This window comes from Arachis hypogaea, chromosome 11, assembly GCF_003086295.3.
Source record: "Arachis hypogaea cultivar Tifrunner chromosome 11, arahy.Tifrunner.gnm2.J5K5, whole genome shotgun sequence".
Classification (NCBI taxonomy): domain Eukaryota; kingdom Viridiplantae; phylum Streptophyta; class Magnoliopsida; order Fabales; family Fabaceae; genus Arachis; species Arachis hypogaea.
Genome location: NC_092046.1, coordinates 25118026 through 25137709, shown reverse-complemented (window position 1 = coordinate 25137709; position 19684 = coordinate 25118026). Strand labels below are relative to the sequence as shown.

General features: G+C 38.2%; 2 protein-coding genes across 2 annotated transcripts; both read left to right on the top strand.

Annotated features, from left to right (window-relative positions):
• The first annotated feature begins 12462 nt into the window (after positions 1-12462).
• On the top strand, positions 12463-14257 carry LOC112720568 (AT-hook motif nuclear-localized protein 23-like). The gene has a single exon (XM_025771548.3). The coding sequence runs from the start codon at positions 13230-13232 to the stop codon at positions 14103-14105; it is 876 nt and encodes a 291-aa protein (XP_025627333.1). The 5' UTR covers positions 12463-13229; the 3' UTR covers positions 14106-14257.
• Positions 14258-16201: 1944 nt separating this feature from the next.
• Positions 16202-19143, top strand: LOC140176506 (protein FAR1-RELATED SEQUENCE 5-like). The gene is made up of 4 exons (XM_072208041.1): positions 16202-17177; positions 17331-17734; positions 17823-18757; positions 18843-19143. Exons 1-3 carry the CDS (start codon positions 17026-17028, stop codon positions 17897-17899), a joined length of 633 nt encoding a protein of 210 aa, XP_072064142.1. The 5' UTR covers positions 16202-17025; the 3' UTR covers positions 17900-18757; positions 18843-19143.
• Positions 19144-19684: the final 541 nt, after the last annotated feature.

Genomic DNA, 19684 nt, shown 5'->3' with positions numbered 1-19684 from the left:
TTTTCAAAATCAAATCTTTTATTTTGTTTTCAGATCTTGTTAGTTAGTCAGTTACTTGTTTTATCTTATTTCAATTTTAAAAGTTTGGTGTCTCTTTAATTCTCTTTCTCTCATCCCTCTTTTTCAAAACATCCTAACTACCTTCTCTTTCTTCTTTTCAAAAATTCTAACTTCTTTCCCCCTCTTCTTTTTTCGAAAATATCTCCGTCTTTTCTCTCTTTCAATTTTCGAAAATTAAATTAATTAAAAGGCGCCTACAATTTCCTTTCCTTCTATCTACTTCTTTCACAAGGAGATCTCTATACTCTAACATAGAGATCCCTTGCTCTCCATCTCTTTGGATTCTTTCTTTTTGTTTATGAGTAGGAATAGGGATAAAGAACCCCTCCTTAATCCTGACCCTGAACCTGAAAGAAGACTACGGAGACGTCTATAGCAAGCTAGCAGAGCCAAGAGTAACCTCACAGAAGCTCTTGAGCAAGAAGCTGAAGAAACAACAATGGCAGCTAACTCAGATAATGGAGAAGACACACGAAAGGTCCTTGGATCTTACTCTGCACCCAATTCTGACTTCTATGGGCGCAGTATCTCTATACCTGCCAATAATGCAAATAATTTTGAGTTGAAGCCTTAACTGGTCACTCTAGTTCAATAGAACTGCCAGTTTCATGGACTTCCACAGGTAGATCCCAATAAATTCCTATATGAATTCTTGCAGATATGTGACACTGTCAAGACTAATGGAGTAGATCCAGAAGTCTACAAGCTCATGCTCTTTCCCTTTGCAGTAAGAGAAAGAGCATGGCTATGGCTGAATTCTCAGCCTAACGTGAGCCTAGATACATGGGAGAAGGTGGTCAATAGATTCTTGACCAAATTCTTTCCACCTCAGAAGCTGAGTAAGCTTAGGGTAGAAGTTCAAACCTTCAGATAAAAAGAATGTGAATCCCTCTATAAAGCTTGGGAGAGATGTAAATAACTCATCATGAGATGTCCTCCTGACATGATCTCAGAATGGACCAAGCTACAGATCTTCTATGATGGCCTTTTTGAGATGTCCAACATGTCCTTGGACCACTCTGCAGGTAGATCAATCCACTGGAAGAAGATACCTAAAGAAGCACAAGAGCTCATAGATATGGTTGCCAACAACCAGTACATGTACACTTCTGATAGAAACCCTGTGAACAGTGGGACCACTCAGAAGAAGAGCATCCTAGAGGTAGACACCTTAGACGCCATTTTAGCTTAGATAAGCTCATGTCTCAACAGATCAACATGATCTCTCAGCACTTGAGTGGGACACAGAGCCCAGCTGCTTACTGTCCAGAGATAGCGTATGAGTTGGATACTTCTGACAACACCTGGACCACCATAGAGGAGGTGAACTACATGGGAAACCCCTCCAAACCCTCCCACAACAAACTCTATTCGAATACATACAATCAGGGATGGAAGAATCACCCTAATTTGGGGTGGAGAGAGCAGCAGAGGCCTCAACAAAAACCAGAATGGAATGAACCAGAATAGGTTCAGTAACAAGCCATTTGAATCTTCTCAACAACAGATGAAGACACCCAAGCAGAGCCTCTCTGACTTGGCCACCATAGTCTCCAATCTCACTAAGACCACTCACAGTTTCATGGCAGAAACTATGTCTTCCATCAGGAATTCGGAAAATTAGATTGGTCAGCTGAACAAAAGGATCCCAGAGATCCCCTCCAACACTCTTCCAAGTAACATAGAGACAAATCCAAAGGAAGAGTGCAAGGCCCTCATTGCGAAAGCCACAGCCGAACCCACAGAGGAACCTCCTAAGGAGGAACTGAAGGAAATCAGGGCTCATGAGGATGACCTTATGCACGCCCCTCTGGAAGCAGAGGAGCCTGAAGAATACTCCTCCTCAGATGAGGAAGAAGAGACCAAAGAAGAGCGAATTGCTCAGTTCATAGCAATCCTCATGAAGCTGAAGGCCAGTTCCTCTGATGTAGAGGCTTTAGAGAATGAACCTTTAGTGCTGATCAAGGAGCTTAATGCCTTGGTTCAGAAGAAGCTGTCTCAGAAGCTACCAAATCCCATAAGCTTCCTGATTCTCTATACTATAGGGACAATAACCTTTGAGAAGGTATTATGTGACCTTGGGTCAAGCATCAATCTCATGTCTCTCTCTTTAATGAAGAGGCTGGGAATTCTAGAGGTCCAGCCTACTAAGAACTCACTAGAGATGGCAGACAAGTCTCTAAAAAGGGCATATGGCATAGTGGAGGACGTCCTGGTGAAGGTTGAAGATTTTTGCCTCCCTGTAGATTTCGTGATCTTAGACACAGGGGAGGATAGAGACGAATCCATCATTCTAGGAAGGCCTTTTCTAGCCACTACTAAGGCCTTCATAAATATGAAAAAGGGAGAATTAGTTCTGCACCTAGGGGAGGATTGCATCCTATTCAAGATCCCCAATCCTCAGTCTCCCTCAAAAAAAGGAGGTACTATAGTACAACACTTAGTATTCCAGCCTTCCCTCTCAGTATAGAGCTGCACAGATCCCTCAGATACCAAATCAAAGTTTGGTGTTAGGGAGCCATCATCATTTGCTAAGGAAGGAGGTACCAAAAATAAGGTACCCAAAGGCTGGAGGAATAAGAAAATTTCCACTGAAGGCCTCTCACCTGGCTTAAGAGTAGTCTTCACCACAAATCCAGTCATTCCACATACTGTGCACAGAATCCTGTCTCTAGAGCATGTGGAGCTCATCCATGAGAGCACAGGAAGAAAATTCACTGTAAGGGACGAAGATCTGAGCCCCTATTCACCTCCGTAAAGGAGCTGTCCGTCAAGCTAGTGACGGTAAATAAGCACTTGTTGGGAGGCAACCCAAACATGAGTAGAGTACTATTGTTCCTATTTCTTTTTATTTTAATATATTATTAGTTTATTTTCATAGTTCCCCTTTGCATTTTTAATATGTGTGATCATGTGCAGTACTTAGAACAGAGACATTCAAAGATGAAAACAGAACACCCAGAGGAAATTCCTTTGCTGGCGTTGAACGCCAGACAAGGAGGAAGCTGGGCGTTCAACGCCCCTAAGGGACATAAGCCTGGCATTGAACGCCAGCCAGGGAGCAAGGCTGGGCGTTCAATACCCTTAAGGGGGAAAGCATTGGCGTTGAATGCCAACCAGGGAGTACCCTAGGCATCTAACGCCCATCAAAGAGCAAAGCCTGGCGTTGAACGCCAGCCTGGGAGTAAGGCTAGCATTCAATGCCCTTAAGGGGGCAAGTTGCTCGAGTTGGAAAAGCTTCAGCAGCCAGTGGGTCCCACAGAATCTCCACAACCCCACCAACCCTACCTACTTTAAATTCAAACCTTTCCCACCAATTCTCCCTCCATATCTGAACCATAACCCTTCCACCCCTATAATGTCCCCTTATACAACCCTTTATACACACACCTCTTACACACTCTACTCTCTCACACTCTATCCCTTCCCCACCATCCTTCTTCCCAATTCCCCACATAAGGCCGAAGCCCCCTCCCTCCCTCTTCTCCATCTAAGTTCTTTTTCTTCTACTCCTCTCTTTTTCTTTTGTTATTTTGCTCGAGGACGAGCAAAGGTCTTAAGTTTGGTGCTGAAAAAGCTTTGCTTTTTGCTTTCCATTCACACTCATGGCACCCAAAGTCGGAGAATCCTCTAGAAAGAGGAAAGGAAAAGCAACCGCTTCCGCTTTCGAACCTTGGGAGACAGAGAGATTCCTCACCAAGGTTCACCAAGATCACTTCTATGATGTGGTGAAGCACAAAAGAGTGATCCCCGAGGTCCCCTTTAGGCTAAAAAAGGATGAGTACCTGGAGATCTAACAAGAAATCTAGAGAAGAGATTAGGAAGTTCTAACCAATCCTATCCCAGAAGTTGGGATATTAATGGTACAAGAGTTCTACGCCAACTATTGGGCCACCAAAAATCATGATACTAGTATGAACCCACAGCCCAAGAACTGGCGCACCATGGTGAGAGAGCAACTCTTGGATTTTAGCCCAAAAAGTGTGAGATTGGCGCTCGACCTACCATAAATTCTAGGAGACCCAAACTCTTAAGAAGGATCAACACTAACCAAAGGTTGGACCAAGTGCTTGCAGACATTTACATAGAAAGATCTCAATGGAAGAGGGATGCGCACGGCAAGCCTTACCAACTAGGTAGGCTTGACCTCAAGCCCGTAGCTAGAAGATGGTTGGAGCTTATCCAACATTCCATCATCCTTATAATTAACCAATCTGAGGTTACCGTAGACTGAGCAATAATGATTTAGTGCATTATGCTTGGGAATGAGGTGGAGGTACATGACGTGATACCTCAAGAATTGTACAAGATAGCAAACAAACCCTCCACCCAAGCAAGGCTAGCATTCCCTCACCTCATATGTCACCTCTGTAGTTCAGCTGGAATTATCATAGAAGGAGACATTCCTATTGAGGAGGACAAGCCCATCACGAAAAGAAGGATGGAGCATGTTAGAGAGCCTGCACATGCACTACAACAAGAGCTTGTGCAGCCACCTCTACCAGAAATCCCTGAGATGCCTCAAGGGATGTATTTTCCTCCCCAAGACTATTGGGATCAACTGAATACCTCAATAGGGGAGATGAGTTCAAACGTGGAGCAGTTAAGGGTGGAACACCAAGACCACGCCACCATCTTCTATGAGATTAGAGAAGATCAAAGGATCATAAGGGAGGAGCAACAGAAACAAGGGCGAGATATAGAGGAGATCGAACGCTCCATTGGATTCTCTAGAGGAATCAGCAGCCGCCGTCACTAAGGTTGTTGAATCTTATTATCCCTCTATTTTTCAATTTCTGTTTCCCATTTGTACTTCATCTTATTGTCTATTTTCTAATTCTAGCACAAGGTCATGTTTTAATTGCATTCTCTTTTGTTTCATTGTCTTTTAGCTATAAAATATCCTGTGTATCAATCACCATGCTTTAAAGAAAAATTTATTTGAAAAAGAATAGTGAGATACATAAGTTTCAAGCATATCATGAGTTATTTTAATTATTTTGATGTGGTGGCCTTGCATTTACTTTTTGAATGTATGAATTAAAATTGTATATTTGATAGTGGAGTCAAGTATGTTGGCTCTTGAAAGAATGATGAATTTAGATAAGTATTATTGGTTCTCCGAAAAATAAAAAAATATCGATACTTGAAGCAAGAAAAAATAGCAAAAAAAAAAGAGAAAGTAAAAAAGCAAAACAAAAAGCTCAAAAGAAAAATCAAAAGAGCAAGGGTCCAAGGCTTTGAGCATCAATGGTTAGGAGGGTCAAAATTGGCCTAAAAAGTTCAAATGAGCTGCTATCCCTAACTAAATGCTTGTGGTGTGAAGGTGTCAAGTAAAAAGCTTGAGACTGAGCAGTTTAGGTCGTGATCCAAAGCAAAAGAGTACGCCTAAGAACTTTGGACACCACTGTCTAGGACTTTAAGCAAAGCTAAAGTCGAATCCGAGGGGTTCCCCCAATTAAGTGTCTGTGGCATTTATGTATCCGGTGGTAATACTGGAAAACAAAATGCTTAGGGTCACGACTAGGCTCAAAAAGAAGCTGTGTTCAAGAATTAAAAAAAAAAAACAAAAGAAGAGAATCAATAATATCATCTGGATTCTAGTTCTAAGGGATGCCAACATTTCTAAGCTTCAAAGGAAAGTGAGATGCCAAAACTGTTCAGAAGTAAAGAGCAAATAGCCCCACTTAGTAGTTGGAACTGAGCTTCATTGACAACTCTGAAACTTATATTTTTCTCTTCCATTAGTCCTGTTTTGTTTTTGGTTGCTTGAGGACAAGCAACAGTTTCAGTTTGGTGTTGTGATGAGCTGATATTTTATACGCTTTTTGGCATTGTTTACTAAGTATTTTCACTATATTTCATTGAGTTTTAGTTAATTTTAATATGCTTTAGAGCAAAATTCACTTTTTAGATGCTACTTTGAGTTTTTGTATTTTTGTTATGATTTCAAGTAATTTCTAGCTGAAATTGGCAAGTTTTGGCAAAGTCTGATTCAGAGGCAAAAAACAGAGTGTAGATGGTATCAGATCCTGACCTCCATACATTCAAATGCACATTTCTGGAGTTATAGAGGTTCAAATGTCGCGCTCTCAATGGCGTTGGAAAGCTAACTTCTAGGGTTTTCCAGCAATATAAAATGGTTTATACTTTTTTTTGAAGAAGACTGCCCATATTGGGCGTTGAACGCCCAAATCGCCCCCTTTATGGCGTTCAACGCCCTAAAGGGAGCAAGCCCAGCGTTGAACACCCAAACCTGGTGTTCAATGCCACCAAGAGAGTACAAGGCAGCATGGACCCCCCCTAATGGGCATTCAACACCCATTCCTGAAGCCAGACGCCAAGCTCAGCCCAAAACACTCAACCAAAGTGGGCCCAGGAGTGGATTTTCACATCATTTAGTCTAGTCTATCATATTTCTGTACTTTTTCATTATTAGATTAGTATATGTTAGAGAAGATCATCCATGTTTAGGACCTTTTGCCTCATCTTCTTCCATTTCTTTCATTTTCTGTAAAGCATGAGTCACTAAACCTCCTAGGTTAAGGTTAGGAGCTATGTTGATTCTCATGGATTAATAATATTACTGTTTCTATTTCAATCTATGTTTGATTCCATTCTAAAATATATTTTTTTTCTTCAATCCTTATGAATCTGGAGTGGAACTAACGTATGACCCCTTATTCTACATGAGTTCTTGCGAGTCTTGAGAGGGATAGCATTGAACTACAAGCTTGAGAATATGTCTCTTAGAAGGCTAATTCACAATCTCGTTGGAGACATGGGAACATCTGTTCAGCTGAGATCTGGGGCGATGACGGAGGAAAAATGTCGGTAAAGAATTTCTCAATAAAATCGCGTTGCAAATATAGATCTAAACCGACAATTAAACCTCAATCAACGTTTAATTTGTTTGTCACTTAAGCAAACCCAATAAAAATAACCGAAGTATTTAAACCTCGGGTCGTCCCTCAAGGAATTGCAGAAAAGTGTATTTATTATTGGTTATGGGAAAGTATATTTTTTAGGGTTTTGTAATAAGAAACAAGAAAGTAAAATGGTAAGAAAATAAACTAATAACTAAGAAAGTTCTTAGCAAGGAAAGAGAGTTAGAAGTCCTATCCTTATTACCGCCATCAATTATGATGGTAAATGTAAATTGCCTTCACTTAGTTAACCTCTAACAATTGAAGGAAAGTCAAGTGAGCAAAATCAATAAGTGAAGCTTAAGCCAACTAGCAACTTTCAATCACCAATCAACAAGAGACTTTGATAATTCAAGAGTCTCCAAATTACTCAATCCAAACCAAGACACAAAAATCTAATTTAAAATCCAACCAAGCATTTCATCAAACACTTGGAAGACACAAAATAAAAGCATAGAAAATTAATAAGAGATAGTAAAATATAATGCTAACACATGCAAGGAATCAATAACCAACAATTAAAGAAAGAAGCCATAAACATGAAATACTTCAAACTGCATTAAAAGGGAATTAAATCTAACAAGGAGAGTTCATAAACTAAATTGGAAAAATAAAAAAATTAATAAGAGAAGATAAACTAAGATTCTAGAATAATAAAAAGTAGAAGAGAAACTAAATTAAAGCAAGATAGAAATCTGAATTTGAGAAGAAATAAAACTAAAAGAAATCCTAAAACCTAGAGAGAGGAGAGAGCCTCTCTCTCTCTAGAACTCTATATCTAAAACATCCTCTGTGTAAAAATGAATGAATGATTTTTTTATGCCTTCCAGCTCCACTCTGCAGCCTCTTGTCTTCATTTTCGGGCCTGAAACTGGGTCAAAAGCAGCCCAGAAATCGTCCCCAGTGAATTCACTTTACTGAGGCACGTGACGCTCGTCACACGTACGCGTCAACCACGCGTACGTGTCGCTGGAAACTTTCTTCATCATGCGTACGCGTTAGTGACGCGTACGCGTCGCCTTGACAAATTTCTTCTTTTCGCGCACGCGTCGAGCACGCATATGCGTCGCCTTGAGTGTTCCAAATCCTCATTTTCCATGAATTCTCCGTTTTTCCATGCTTTTCTCTTCACTCCTTTTATTCATTCCTTGCCTCTTAACCCTGAAATCACTAACAAACATATCAAGGCATCGAGTAGAATCAAAGTGAATTAAATTTAACTAATTAAAGGCCTAAAAAGCATGTTTTTAACCATTAAGCACAATTAGAAGAAATTCATGAAACCATGCTATTTTGTTGAATAAATGGGAGAAAAGTTAACAAAATCCACTAAATACAATACAAAATAAACCATAAAATTGTGGTTTATCAGGCGATTAGAGCCTTTGTGGTATAAGCTAGAATCATAAAGCTTTATTCTCCGATCCGGAAGATCTGACCTTATCTGTGGCATTTTGAGTAGGATCACCAGAGATTGAATTGCTAGATCTTCACCCTCGTTCAGATTGAATGACCATTAGCGTGGCATTTGATGTGGATCAAAGGAGATTAATGACCATTAGCGTGGCGTTAATCACTTACAGCTTGCCATGGAATGAATCATTCATTATTGGAATAGACAGTAAGAAAAGTTAATCCAAAAAGATAAGGCATCTCCAAAACCTTAACTGATTTCTCACTATTGTTTCTTCGCTATTTCCTTATCTTTTCTTATTTATTTTATGCGCATTCAACAACAACCGATCAACTTTCTATTCGCCTGACTAAGATCTGCAAGATAACCACTGCTTGCTCAATCCGACAATTCTCGTGGGATCGACCCTCACTCACCTGAGGTATTACTTGGATAACCCAGTACACTTGCCAGTTAAGTTTTGCGGAGTTCTAAATTCGCACGAAGAACAGAGATATTTGTGGTGCTTCAACGTTAGGGAGAAATTGGCCAAGGTATAGTTTTAGTTTCTCGTAGATAATATATAATGTTTCATGAAAACGTAGGCTAGACGACCATAGGATAGGTTGAAATGTGTAAGTATGTTGATATTAGTGACCTTGATTGAAATATGTAATTATGTTGAGAATGATTTAATGAATAATGATATTGTGAATTTTGGATATTGATGTTTGATGATGATAATGAATATGATGAATTATGTTGTATAATTTTGGGTGTTTGGGGTGGAAGTCAATATAATTGAGAAAATGATGTGAAGAAAAGGAGATGGAATGGTTGAAATCTTGATTTTTATACATTGAGTCTAGTTTTGAATAGTGTAAATTAGTTTTGAAATGAAAGTTGGTGAATATAGAGGTTTGTGATTTTTTGAGAAACACTTGATTTTTAACCAAATTTTGGTGGGCCATAACTTAGCTTCCAAACCTCAATTTCTGTCAAACTTATTTCAAACAAAAATTGGGTCCATGAAGTTTATGCCGTTCGAAGTACGGACAGAAAATATTTTCTGAGAAAAAAGTTATGCGCGTCAGAAGTTTTATGTGTGAAAGTGTTTCTGCAGGTTGTAACAAATTTTGAGAAATCACAGGGCCCGCGTACACGGACACATAGCTGTATACGTGGGAATTCGCTTCTGTCTATGGGACTCACGTACGCGGACAGAGCTTGCGTACGCAAGGCCCCTGTTTTTGGGAAAAGTGCCTTTTTGTGATTTTCAACCTATTTTCTAACCTCTAAACATCTATTTTTACTCTCTAAGGTCCTAATACTTAGTTTTAATCTTGATGAAAGGGGAGAACGTTGAGGAAATGTTAACTTCGAAGTGAAGAAAGCTTGTGAAGTGCTAAATTATGATTGATAATTGACTTGAGATTGAATGATTTTTTTATTAAAATATTTGGGCAGTACCAAGCATTATGGTTCGTCCCGCTTACTCTGGATTAGTGATTAAGATACCTAGGCAGTAGCAAGGATTGTGGTCCGTCCTGCTTGCTCCAAGTCAATGATTGTGATGCCTGGGTAGTAGCAACAGTAGTGGATTATTCCACTTGCTCCAGGTTGAGCTTTTAAACACCCGACTAGGTAGTAGCAGTAGTAGTGGTTTATTCCACTTTCTCTGGGTTAAGCAGGTAGTAGCAAGGGGGTTGTGGCTTAGGCCCACTTGCTCTGCAATGGGTGTTTTTGTCCAAGATTAACTACCAAGACATGTCGGGTTGGCTATATAACCGACAGATGATATCATCAGGCATAGGACAAGCATTCATCATATGTATTTGTTTGTTTTATTTGAGTTTTCATTACTTGGGTTTGCCTACTTGAATTACTATGTCTACCTGCTATATGTTTTATCTGATGTAACTGCATCCTATTTGTGTTTTCTTTATTTGTATTGTTTGTCTGTGCAACTGAGAGGCCCCTTGTCTGGCAGAGGAGTGAACGAGGGCTGTTCCTCCGGTGTTCGAAGGGTTGGAGGAAGCAGGATTTGTAGGGTTAAGTTAGGATCTGAGTTATAAACTTAAAGATCTTAGATTATGTACCCAAAATCTGGTTTAGCTTATTCTTTAAGCTTTAAATTTGAGTGTCAGAGTTCTAGGATCGCCTCTGACTTTTCCGGAACCTCATATATTATTTATGTGGGCACCATTACCATGCTGAGAACCTCCGGTTCTTATTCCATACATATGTTATCTTTTTCAGATGCAGGTCGCTAGGCACCACGCTAGTCGTCTTGAGTTTTAGTTTCAGCGAAGTTGGGTTATTGGCTTTTGTGTTTTGCCATATATATATATATATATATATATATATATATATATATATATATATATATATATATATATATATATATATATATATATATATATATCTCCTTAATATATGTGCTTTACTTTTGTACCTCATAGAGGCTTGATGGAAAACTAGGGTTTATTTTGAGTATTTTAAGAAGCTTGGGATTGTATATATGTATGTAAATATTCTTTGGCTAGCTTTGGCTTTGTAGGTTGAACCCAGAGCTTGCTATTCTATACCTTTTTACTCTCCACTCTTATTTTTTGTGTGTGTGTATGTGTTACATACATTGCATGAAAGGTAAGTGGCAATACCAAACTTGGTGTGACACTTTCATTTTAAAATAATGCAAGTATCCGATGAAAATTAAATCATGTTAATATCAACTTATTTTATGCAATCACATGCCAAATTATTTGAAAGTAAACTAAGTAAAGCAAGAAAATTGTTACCAACGGTTGGGTTGCCTCCCAACAAGCGCTCTTTTAATGTCATTAGCTTGGCATGTGGTTCTCGAAGTTCTTTCTCTTCTTCCAATTGGTTAAGAGAAATTACTTCAAGGGAGAAGAGGGGAAAATTGATGTCCCCTAATTTGATCTCCTCCTGACAAGCTTTTGTCTGTTATTAGCTTGATTCACTTTACTTGTTAGAGTGGGGGTTGGATTGCTTTTTGTCCTTCTCTTTTTTATGGATATTGTTTTTGGTTTCTTGGTCACAATCACTCTTTCAGTGCTTTTCTTGATTGCCTTCACTTCTTTGATTTCAAGACTTGGGTGTTGTGTAATAGTTTGAGTATACACTTCATCAAGAACTTCTTGAATTGATGGTTCAATCCAATCATTCTTCATGCAACTTTCTGTTTTATTGGAGTGTGGACTCCCTTTTCCTCTTCTTTTGCATGATTTTGCATTGATTCTTTTGGGAGTGAGATCGCATATTTCTTTGTCACCTCTAGTAGCCTCTCAGGATATGGGATCATAGGCTATGAACCATTGAGTGAGACTATTGATTCTTTGAGTAAGTCATTCTATTCTTAGCTCAAAAGATGAATGTTGGGGATGGTTTTGTGGGTATGTTGGTGCTGTGGTGAAATTATTCTGAGGGGTGTGGAATAAGTTTTGTGGATGGTAAAATGAATTTTGTGAATTTTGAAAAGAGGTTTGTGTATAATAGAATGAATTTTGTAGGTTTTGAAAATAATTTTGTGGTGAGGCATAGTCAAATGGTGGAGGGTGTTGATATAAAAAATTAGGAGGTGAGGTTGGACAATTTTTTATGAATCTATTCAGAGATGGTGACTCTTGATAAATAGGATATGGATCTTTGAATTCTTTTTTATTTTGACCTTCCTAACTATAATTTGGGTAGTTGTCAGATTCATAATAATGTGAATCATTTTGTGACCCTGAAAAGTATCCCATTTAGTTTGGTTGCTCAAACTCCGTCATTCTTTGTTCTCGATATCCCCAATCACAATTAGTATAGTAACTTGAATTATTTTGTGGTGGTAAAAAATACCCCCATATAATTACTTGATCAACGGATGATGGAAACTTTATACAATATGTCTTTCACATGTTATTTTTTAAATTAATGCAACTAAATATCTTTTAAATATTGTTTTAATTTTTAGGTAAGAGAGAAAATAAAAAATAAATAACTTCTCTAATTTTTTAATCAACTAATACATAAAGATGGATATTCAAATTAATTAAATAATAATAAATATTTTAAAAAATTAACTAAAAACTAAATTTTAAAAGTAAATAACATTTTTTTACATATTTAGAAAAGCAATACGCTCCCGCTGTCCCGCATATTGCTGCTAATAAATTAAAAAATAAAAATTACAACAATAATTCTCCCCTGCAAATTGATCCCCGCCTCCAAAATAATTTTGGGAAAATGGGAAATACCATGACAAAGAATTACACCAAAGCTTTGTCAATAGGTAAAAAAATGAGCCGACCTCTACTTTCTCTTATTTATTATTTTCTTCGATCCTCCTAGTCAATTCATTCATTCATATCCTTCTCTCTCCACTCCTAGTGTTCCTTTACTTTTCCTTCTCATACATAGTCTTCCTTGACTTTTCTTTCTCAAAGTCCCAGCCTTCCAAATTGACGTCTCTCTCTCTCTTTCTGAAACCACACTCCATACAGGTCAATTCCAACTTCATACCTTCACCAAACCCTTCTCCGATCCTTTCTCTACCTTCCCCCCTGCGCTTATATATTTCCCGCATCCACACACACACTCCCTTAAAATAAACCAAAAGAAGTTCCAAAAATAAACCAAATAATATATTTTAATCAACAGTATTTTTTTTGGTGACTAATCAACAGTATGTATGACCAATATAATATCTAATATAATAAGTAAAATAAAAATAATTATCCTTGCTTTCTTTTTCCACTTCTTTTAAACAATATTATCCATATTTTTTTTTTCCTTCTTCCACCTTAGACAATTTTCTGTTTATTTTGCTTTCATACACGTCGATGGCTGGTTTGGATTTACAAACAGCATCACTCTTCGTTCAAAACCTTCACAGACCAGAATTACACCTTCAACAACACCATTATCACCGCTCCCAACAACAACAACATGAACAAACAGAAAATCGTGCAGCTGTACCACAATTCTCAAGTGAAGATGATGATAGCAGCCAAGGCGATGGAACGGGACGCGGAAGCAGTGGCTTTGAGCTCGTCTCCGCCTGCGGAGTCCGCCGTTCCAGGGGCCGTCCGCGAGGCTCGAAGAACAAGCCAAAACCGCCAGTGGTAATCACAAGAGAGAGCTCCAACACGCATAACGCTCACATCCTCGAAGTCGCGAGTGGCTCCGACGTCTTCGACAGCGTTGCCACCTACGCGCGGCTCCGCCAGCGCGGTATCTGCATCTTGAGCGGCAATGGAACCGTCACCATCGGTGACCCCGCAGCGCCCGGCTCTGTTGTCACGCTCCATGGAAGGTTCGAGATACTGTCTCTCTCTGGCTCGTTCCTGCCGCCGCCTGCTCCTCCCGGCGCGACGAGCCTCAGTATATACCTCGCCGGCGGGAAGGGACAGGTCATCGGAGGAAAAGTAGTCGGAAAGCTGATTGCGGCGGGGCCGGTGATGGTCATCGCCTCATCCTTCACCAACGTGGCGTACGAGCGGCTGCCGTTGGACCAGGACGACGAACAGGAGCTCCAAATTCAGTCGCCGCCTCCGCCGGCGGTTTCTCAGGGCTCCGCAGGCGGTTGCGGCGTGGGAAACGGCGCTTTTCTGGATCCTTCTTCTGGTTTGCCGTTCTTCAATTTTCCGCTTGGTATGCATCAGAATGTTCAGTTGCCTGTGGACGGTTACTTTTCAGGTCAACGCGCCATCCTTTAAGGGTACCAAGCTTTATTTCCTATTGTGATTACTATAAATGAATCTAATCTAATGTCACCGTTTCAAAGAGATAGACTCTAAATAATGACCAAGCTATTATTGAGGAACATCTGTAAAGTGATCTTACTTTAGTAATATGCTGCTTCTTCTAATTCTTTTTGGCTTCCAGTTTTTAGTTGTTTATGGATGGTGATGAATATTGTTCAAAGTTTCAGTACTGTACTTTTTTCAGTAGATCTACAACATAGTGACTGTGTTTTGTTTTGGAGTTTTTTGGTAATGTGCTACTCCAAAGAAGATTTTATGATTATCATTAGATGAAGATATTTTATTTTGATTATTGGATAATATATTGTAAGACTTGATTTTTATTTAAAATAAAAATATTATTTTTATTTAAAGTATTGCTAAATAAATAAGTTATATTTTTTAAACAAGAATTATCATAAGAAAATATTTTTGATATTTTCATAGGAGTAGTTGTCTTTTAGTAATATCAATATTTAAAATTTATTTTATATAATATAATATTTATAATTTCGTACTTATCACATCTATAATTATATATTTATTATAATTATAAATTTATTTTAATAATAATTAATAAATATTAAATAAAATAATTTTAACCGGTATAGATTGTTTTTTTATTATCTCTAAACATTATTATTTGTTTTCATCGGAAGTTCACTTGTTGATTAGTTCGCCAGTTCTATAGTGGCATAAGGAATGATGTCTAAGGACGGCTATAGATTTGACCTATCAGGTGTGACACATGACAAATAAATTTTGAAGGTAAATTTGTTTAATTAACACGGAAAATCAGAATGGTGCGGTAACTCATAATGGTTACCGTGGGGGTAAAATTGGAAAGTGGATGCCAAAAATAAAATCTTGTAGTGTGGACTGTTAAGTAGGACGACAAAAGCATGAAAAATGAAACATTATTAGCTCAAAAAATAATGGGAGATACCAGGAAAGAATGGTTGCCACGAAATCTTCAGAACAGAGTGAAAAATAAAAGGAAAAAAAAAACACCTTTCTTGATGATTATTTTAGTAAGAAAAATATTGACATCAAATTATTTAAAACGCAACTGAAGATGTCGTAAAATCAAGCTATGAAATAATAAATAATATAAACAAATTATTTTAAAATATTTTTGTAATTTTGGAATTTTATAATACAAATTTATTTTTTAAATAAATTATAAAAAATAAACTAATTTCACATAATTTATTAGATATGCTGTGTGGTACTAATTTCACATAATTTATTAGATATGCGGGTTAAAATATTTTTGTAATTTTGGAATTTTATAATACAAATTTATTTCTTAAATAAATTATTAAATAAATGAACTAATTTCACATAATTTATTAGATATGCTGCGTGTGTATTTTAAAATATTTTTGTAATTTTGGAATTTTATAATACAAATAAATTAATTTCACATACGGAAAAGTTCTGCATACAAGCCATTGTATGCTTTACAAGTTCATTAAACAATAAAACTAAAATACGCGCTGCTCCACATACGTTGATTACACGCGCTATATAAGATCCCGCGTATATCTAACTACCAAATTTAAAATATTTGTTTCCTTCTTCGTTTTCGTTATTTTGAGATTTGGTTGTTCTTCTTCTCGCGCGTCTTCCCTCGTTCTTCTTCATCGTTCTTTTCCTCTCCTTTTCTTACTGGTATGTTCTTCGTTTACGTTACTTTTTTCTCTCTCTGCAACTCGAGCTTCGTTTTCTATTTTGATTTGTTGTTTTTTGAAATCAAAGTTTGAACTCGTTTTGAAGATAATGGATCATTCAACCTCAGATTGTCAGCTGAATCCAGGCGAAGTGGATTATGAATTTGAATCTAACGAAGTTCTTGAGGTTTGATTTACATAATGAATTTTCTTTCAGTAATTTGTATAGCATTGTGTAGTTGAAAAATTGCTGAACATTGACTGTGAAACTAACACGTTAACATGAATCTGTCGATTCAATGTATTAGTTGTGATTAATTACCTGGAATTTATAGCAGACGCTCGGGTGTAGATCAGGTCTTTTTTTGGGTGTATTTTTGCTAGAAGTGTGGGTGTATCTACACTATTGGTTTTGTTATTTTAATTGAGTTGTTGTTGTTCAGGTGTATTATATCAGACATGATTGGGTGTGTTTTTAGTTTTTGACATGGTGTATTCTGCAGCATGTGTATTTACAGTTTATGGCTTTAAAGGTCATTGTGTAGTTGAGTTGTTGCGGTTCGGGTGTATCACATTAGGCATGATTGGGTGTATTTGAATCATATCTATGGGTGTATTCACAGTTTCTGACACGGTGTATTGTGCAGCCTCTCTCGGTTGTTGATGACGAGCTTGTTCCGAAGGTTGGAATGACCTTTACCACCCTTGAAGATGCTGGAAAATTTTACAGGAACTACGCCAAGGCTGCAAGTTTCTCTACAAGAGTTCGGTGCACAAATAGGAAGGGAAACGAGATTAAGAATCAACTGATTACATGTAGCAGAGAGGAAAAATGGAAATCTAAAATATCTCCAACCGAGAAGACCAATCCGACAGCCGGTTTAAACTGTCCTGCAAGAATTTATATACACACATTGAAGGATGTCGGTGCTTGGATCATTTCAAAGGTTGTGCTCGATCATTCACACCCCTGCTATCCAAGCAAAGCAGAGATGCTCAAACAGCACAGGAAACTAAGCATGTCCATTCGTCGTACAATAGAGAATAACGAGGAGGCCGGTATCAGACCAAGCAAAACATACCAATCATTTGTTGCGGCTGCCGGGGGTCACCGAGAGTTAAATTTTATCGAAAAGGATGTGAGGAATTATATTACCAGGGAAGTGCGGAATGTTTCCTAACAAGAAGATGCAAAGGAATTCGGGAAATATTTGTTAAGAATGAAAGAGAAGAATCAGAATTTCTTTTTTGAGCTCCAACTCGAAGAGGATCAATCGATTAAGCTGGCTTTTTGGGCCGATGCAAGAAGCAGAGCTACCTTTGAGTATTTCGGAGATGTCATTTCATTCGACACCACCTACAATACAAACAGGTAACAAACTGCCCCTGTTTATGATGCTAAATTAATGTATTTTTACGAATCCGCAGCAGAGGTGTATATTGGCTGTTCCATTGGGTGTATACGAAGCATTTGTTAGGGTGTACCTAATGATTTTGCATTCTGGACTATGGTAATTTGTTTCAGGTATAATTTGGTCTGTGGTTCTTTTGTCGGGGTGAATCACCACGGTCAGTCAACACTTCTCGGATGCTCTTTGATGAAGAACGAAGAAATTGAATCATTCAAATGGTTATTTCAATGCTGGCTTCGTTGCATGGGAGGAAACGCTCCGAAAGGGTTTCTCACCGATCAGTGCGCATCAATGAAAAGGGCTTTAGAGGCCTGTATGCCAACGACAATTCACCGTTGGTGTATTTGGCACATCATGAAGAAGATTCCAAGAAAATTAAACGGGTACAAAGGACATGCCGATATTGAACAAGAAATGAGCCAAGTTGTTTGGAACTCTCATAGCAAAGACTCATTCGATAGGAATTGGAATGATTTTCTGCTGAATTTTGGTCTTGCGGACAACAAGTGGCTTTCAGGTAATGTCTTTTTAAAATCTGCAGCAGAGGTGTATATTGCATGTTCTCTCGGGTGTATTTACAGTCTGTGTTTGGGTGTATTATGCAGATCTGTACGAAGACCGTCACATATGGGTTCCTATCTATCTGGATCACCACTTCTGGGCAAGGATGAGAAGTACATAAAGGAGCGAGAGCATGCATTCATTTTTTAACAAGTATATCACCCGAAACAGCTCGCTTATTCAGTTCGTCAAACAATACGATAATTGCCTCAGAAGCAGGGAGCAAGCAGAGAGAGAATCAGATGCTGCAGATTTTCATACGGTCATACCGTTTGCAACCAAATCCTCCATTGAAGCTCAGTTTCAAGAGGCGTACACTCATGCAAAGTTTAGGGAAGTCCAAGCGCAATTCAGAGGAAAGGCGAATTGCATCACCAAATTAAAGAATTCTGCTCTAGGCTATTCAGTATACGATGTCGGAGAACAAGTTTCCAGCTCAATATTCAACAAGTTCGTGGTTACTTACGACTCAGTTGCAGCCGAGGTAAAATGCCAATGCTTATTATTCGAGTCGAGAGGGATACTGTGCCGTCACACACTAAGCGTGTTAAGCTTCGAACAAGTAAGCCAAGTGTCACCTATATATATACTGGAACGATGGAGCAAGAAGGTAAAGAGGTGACACACACACATCAAGAGCAGCCACGACGAGCCACTAATGGAGCCAAGAAGCAAGAGATTCGACCAATTGGTTTTTCGTTCGCAAAATATTTGCGAATTTGCATCCGAATCGGAGGAGCTGACTGCAATTCTGCACCGTGCGTACGATAACGTCATGGCCGAGATGGAATCATTAAAAGCCAAAAGGAAGGGGACATCTTCTTTATCCCACGAAGACGCCAACTTGGAATCCGTTAACGAGCTTCAAAGCCCGCCAAGGATTCGAACAAGAGGACGTCCAAAAAATAGGCTAGGTTCAAAGCTGGACAAACAGATTGTAAATGCCACAAAGAAGAAGAAGACGAAAGTTTTAAGCGAGGTAAAAGTAATGTTCTTTAAATTTGTGGCGATTGAGTTTATTTTTCTCGTTAATAGTTTAGCTAATATATGAGTGTTATATTCAGATAAACCTGTTTGATGCTGCATCAGCAGTGCATTCAAATTCCAGCCAATATCAAGGACACGTTATGAATTATCAGTTCAGGGTACCAGCAGCAGGGGATAACTCTTTGGGTGTATAGTTTTAGAGAATATGGGTGTAAAAGCACTGTTCTTTTGGGTGTATTTTTGTTCATTGACAATTTACATATAGATACATATATAGATACTTATAGAACAAAAGCTGTAAAAATTTGCAGGTTATGGGTGTATATTTGATTTGATGTTTTTCTTCATATTTTAGTACTTGTAATTCATACATTTTGAATACAGCACAGATAGTTTGGGTATATATTTTATGCAATCTTGGGTGTATTATTAGACCTGCGTTGGGTGTAACAGATTATAATTTGCATTTATATATGCCTTGATTTTTTACTTCATATTTTACCACCTGTGATACAGCTTTTGAATACAGCACAGACAGTTTAACAGCACAGATAGTTTAACTATGGAAAAAATATACATGGAATAGAAGTTGTTGATAAATGGCAAATATTTACAGCATTTGTTCAATTTACAAACTACCCAGCACTTGGATTACGCAGTTTCTATATCAGCAGAATTTATCTGACAAAACGGACTCAATAATACAGAGGATGGCTTTGACAACCTTATAGCATTACTCTCTCTAATTGCCCGATCTCTCTCCTTATTCATCTCACTGAATAGTATCCGTGAAGCATACTCCACTCTGTAGTGGTCCACCTCCTCCTATAATTAAAAAGTATATTCTGTTTAAACAGCAATATTAATTCAGTAAAGTAATACAGAGTTATATAGTTCTAAAGACAGTTACCTGTGGCCA

Coding starts and splice junctions, on each gene's coding strand:
- LOC112720568 (XM_025771548.3), top strand. CDS start 13,230: ATGGCTGGTTTGGATTTACAAACAGCATCACTCTTCGTTCAAAACCTT.
- LOC140176506 (XM_072208041.1), top strand. CDS start 17,026: ATGAAAGAGAAGAATCAGAATTTCTTTTTTGAGCTCCAACTCGAAGAG. Junction 17,178..17,330: donor ACCACCTACAATACAAACAG/GTAACAAACTGC, acceptor AATTTGTTTCAG/GTATAATTTGGTCTGTGGTT. Junction 17,735..17,822: donor GGACAACAAGTGGCTTTCAG/GTAATGTCTTTT, acceptor TGTATTATGCAG/ATCTGTACGAAGACCGTCAC.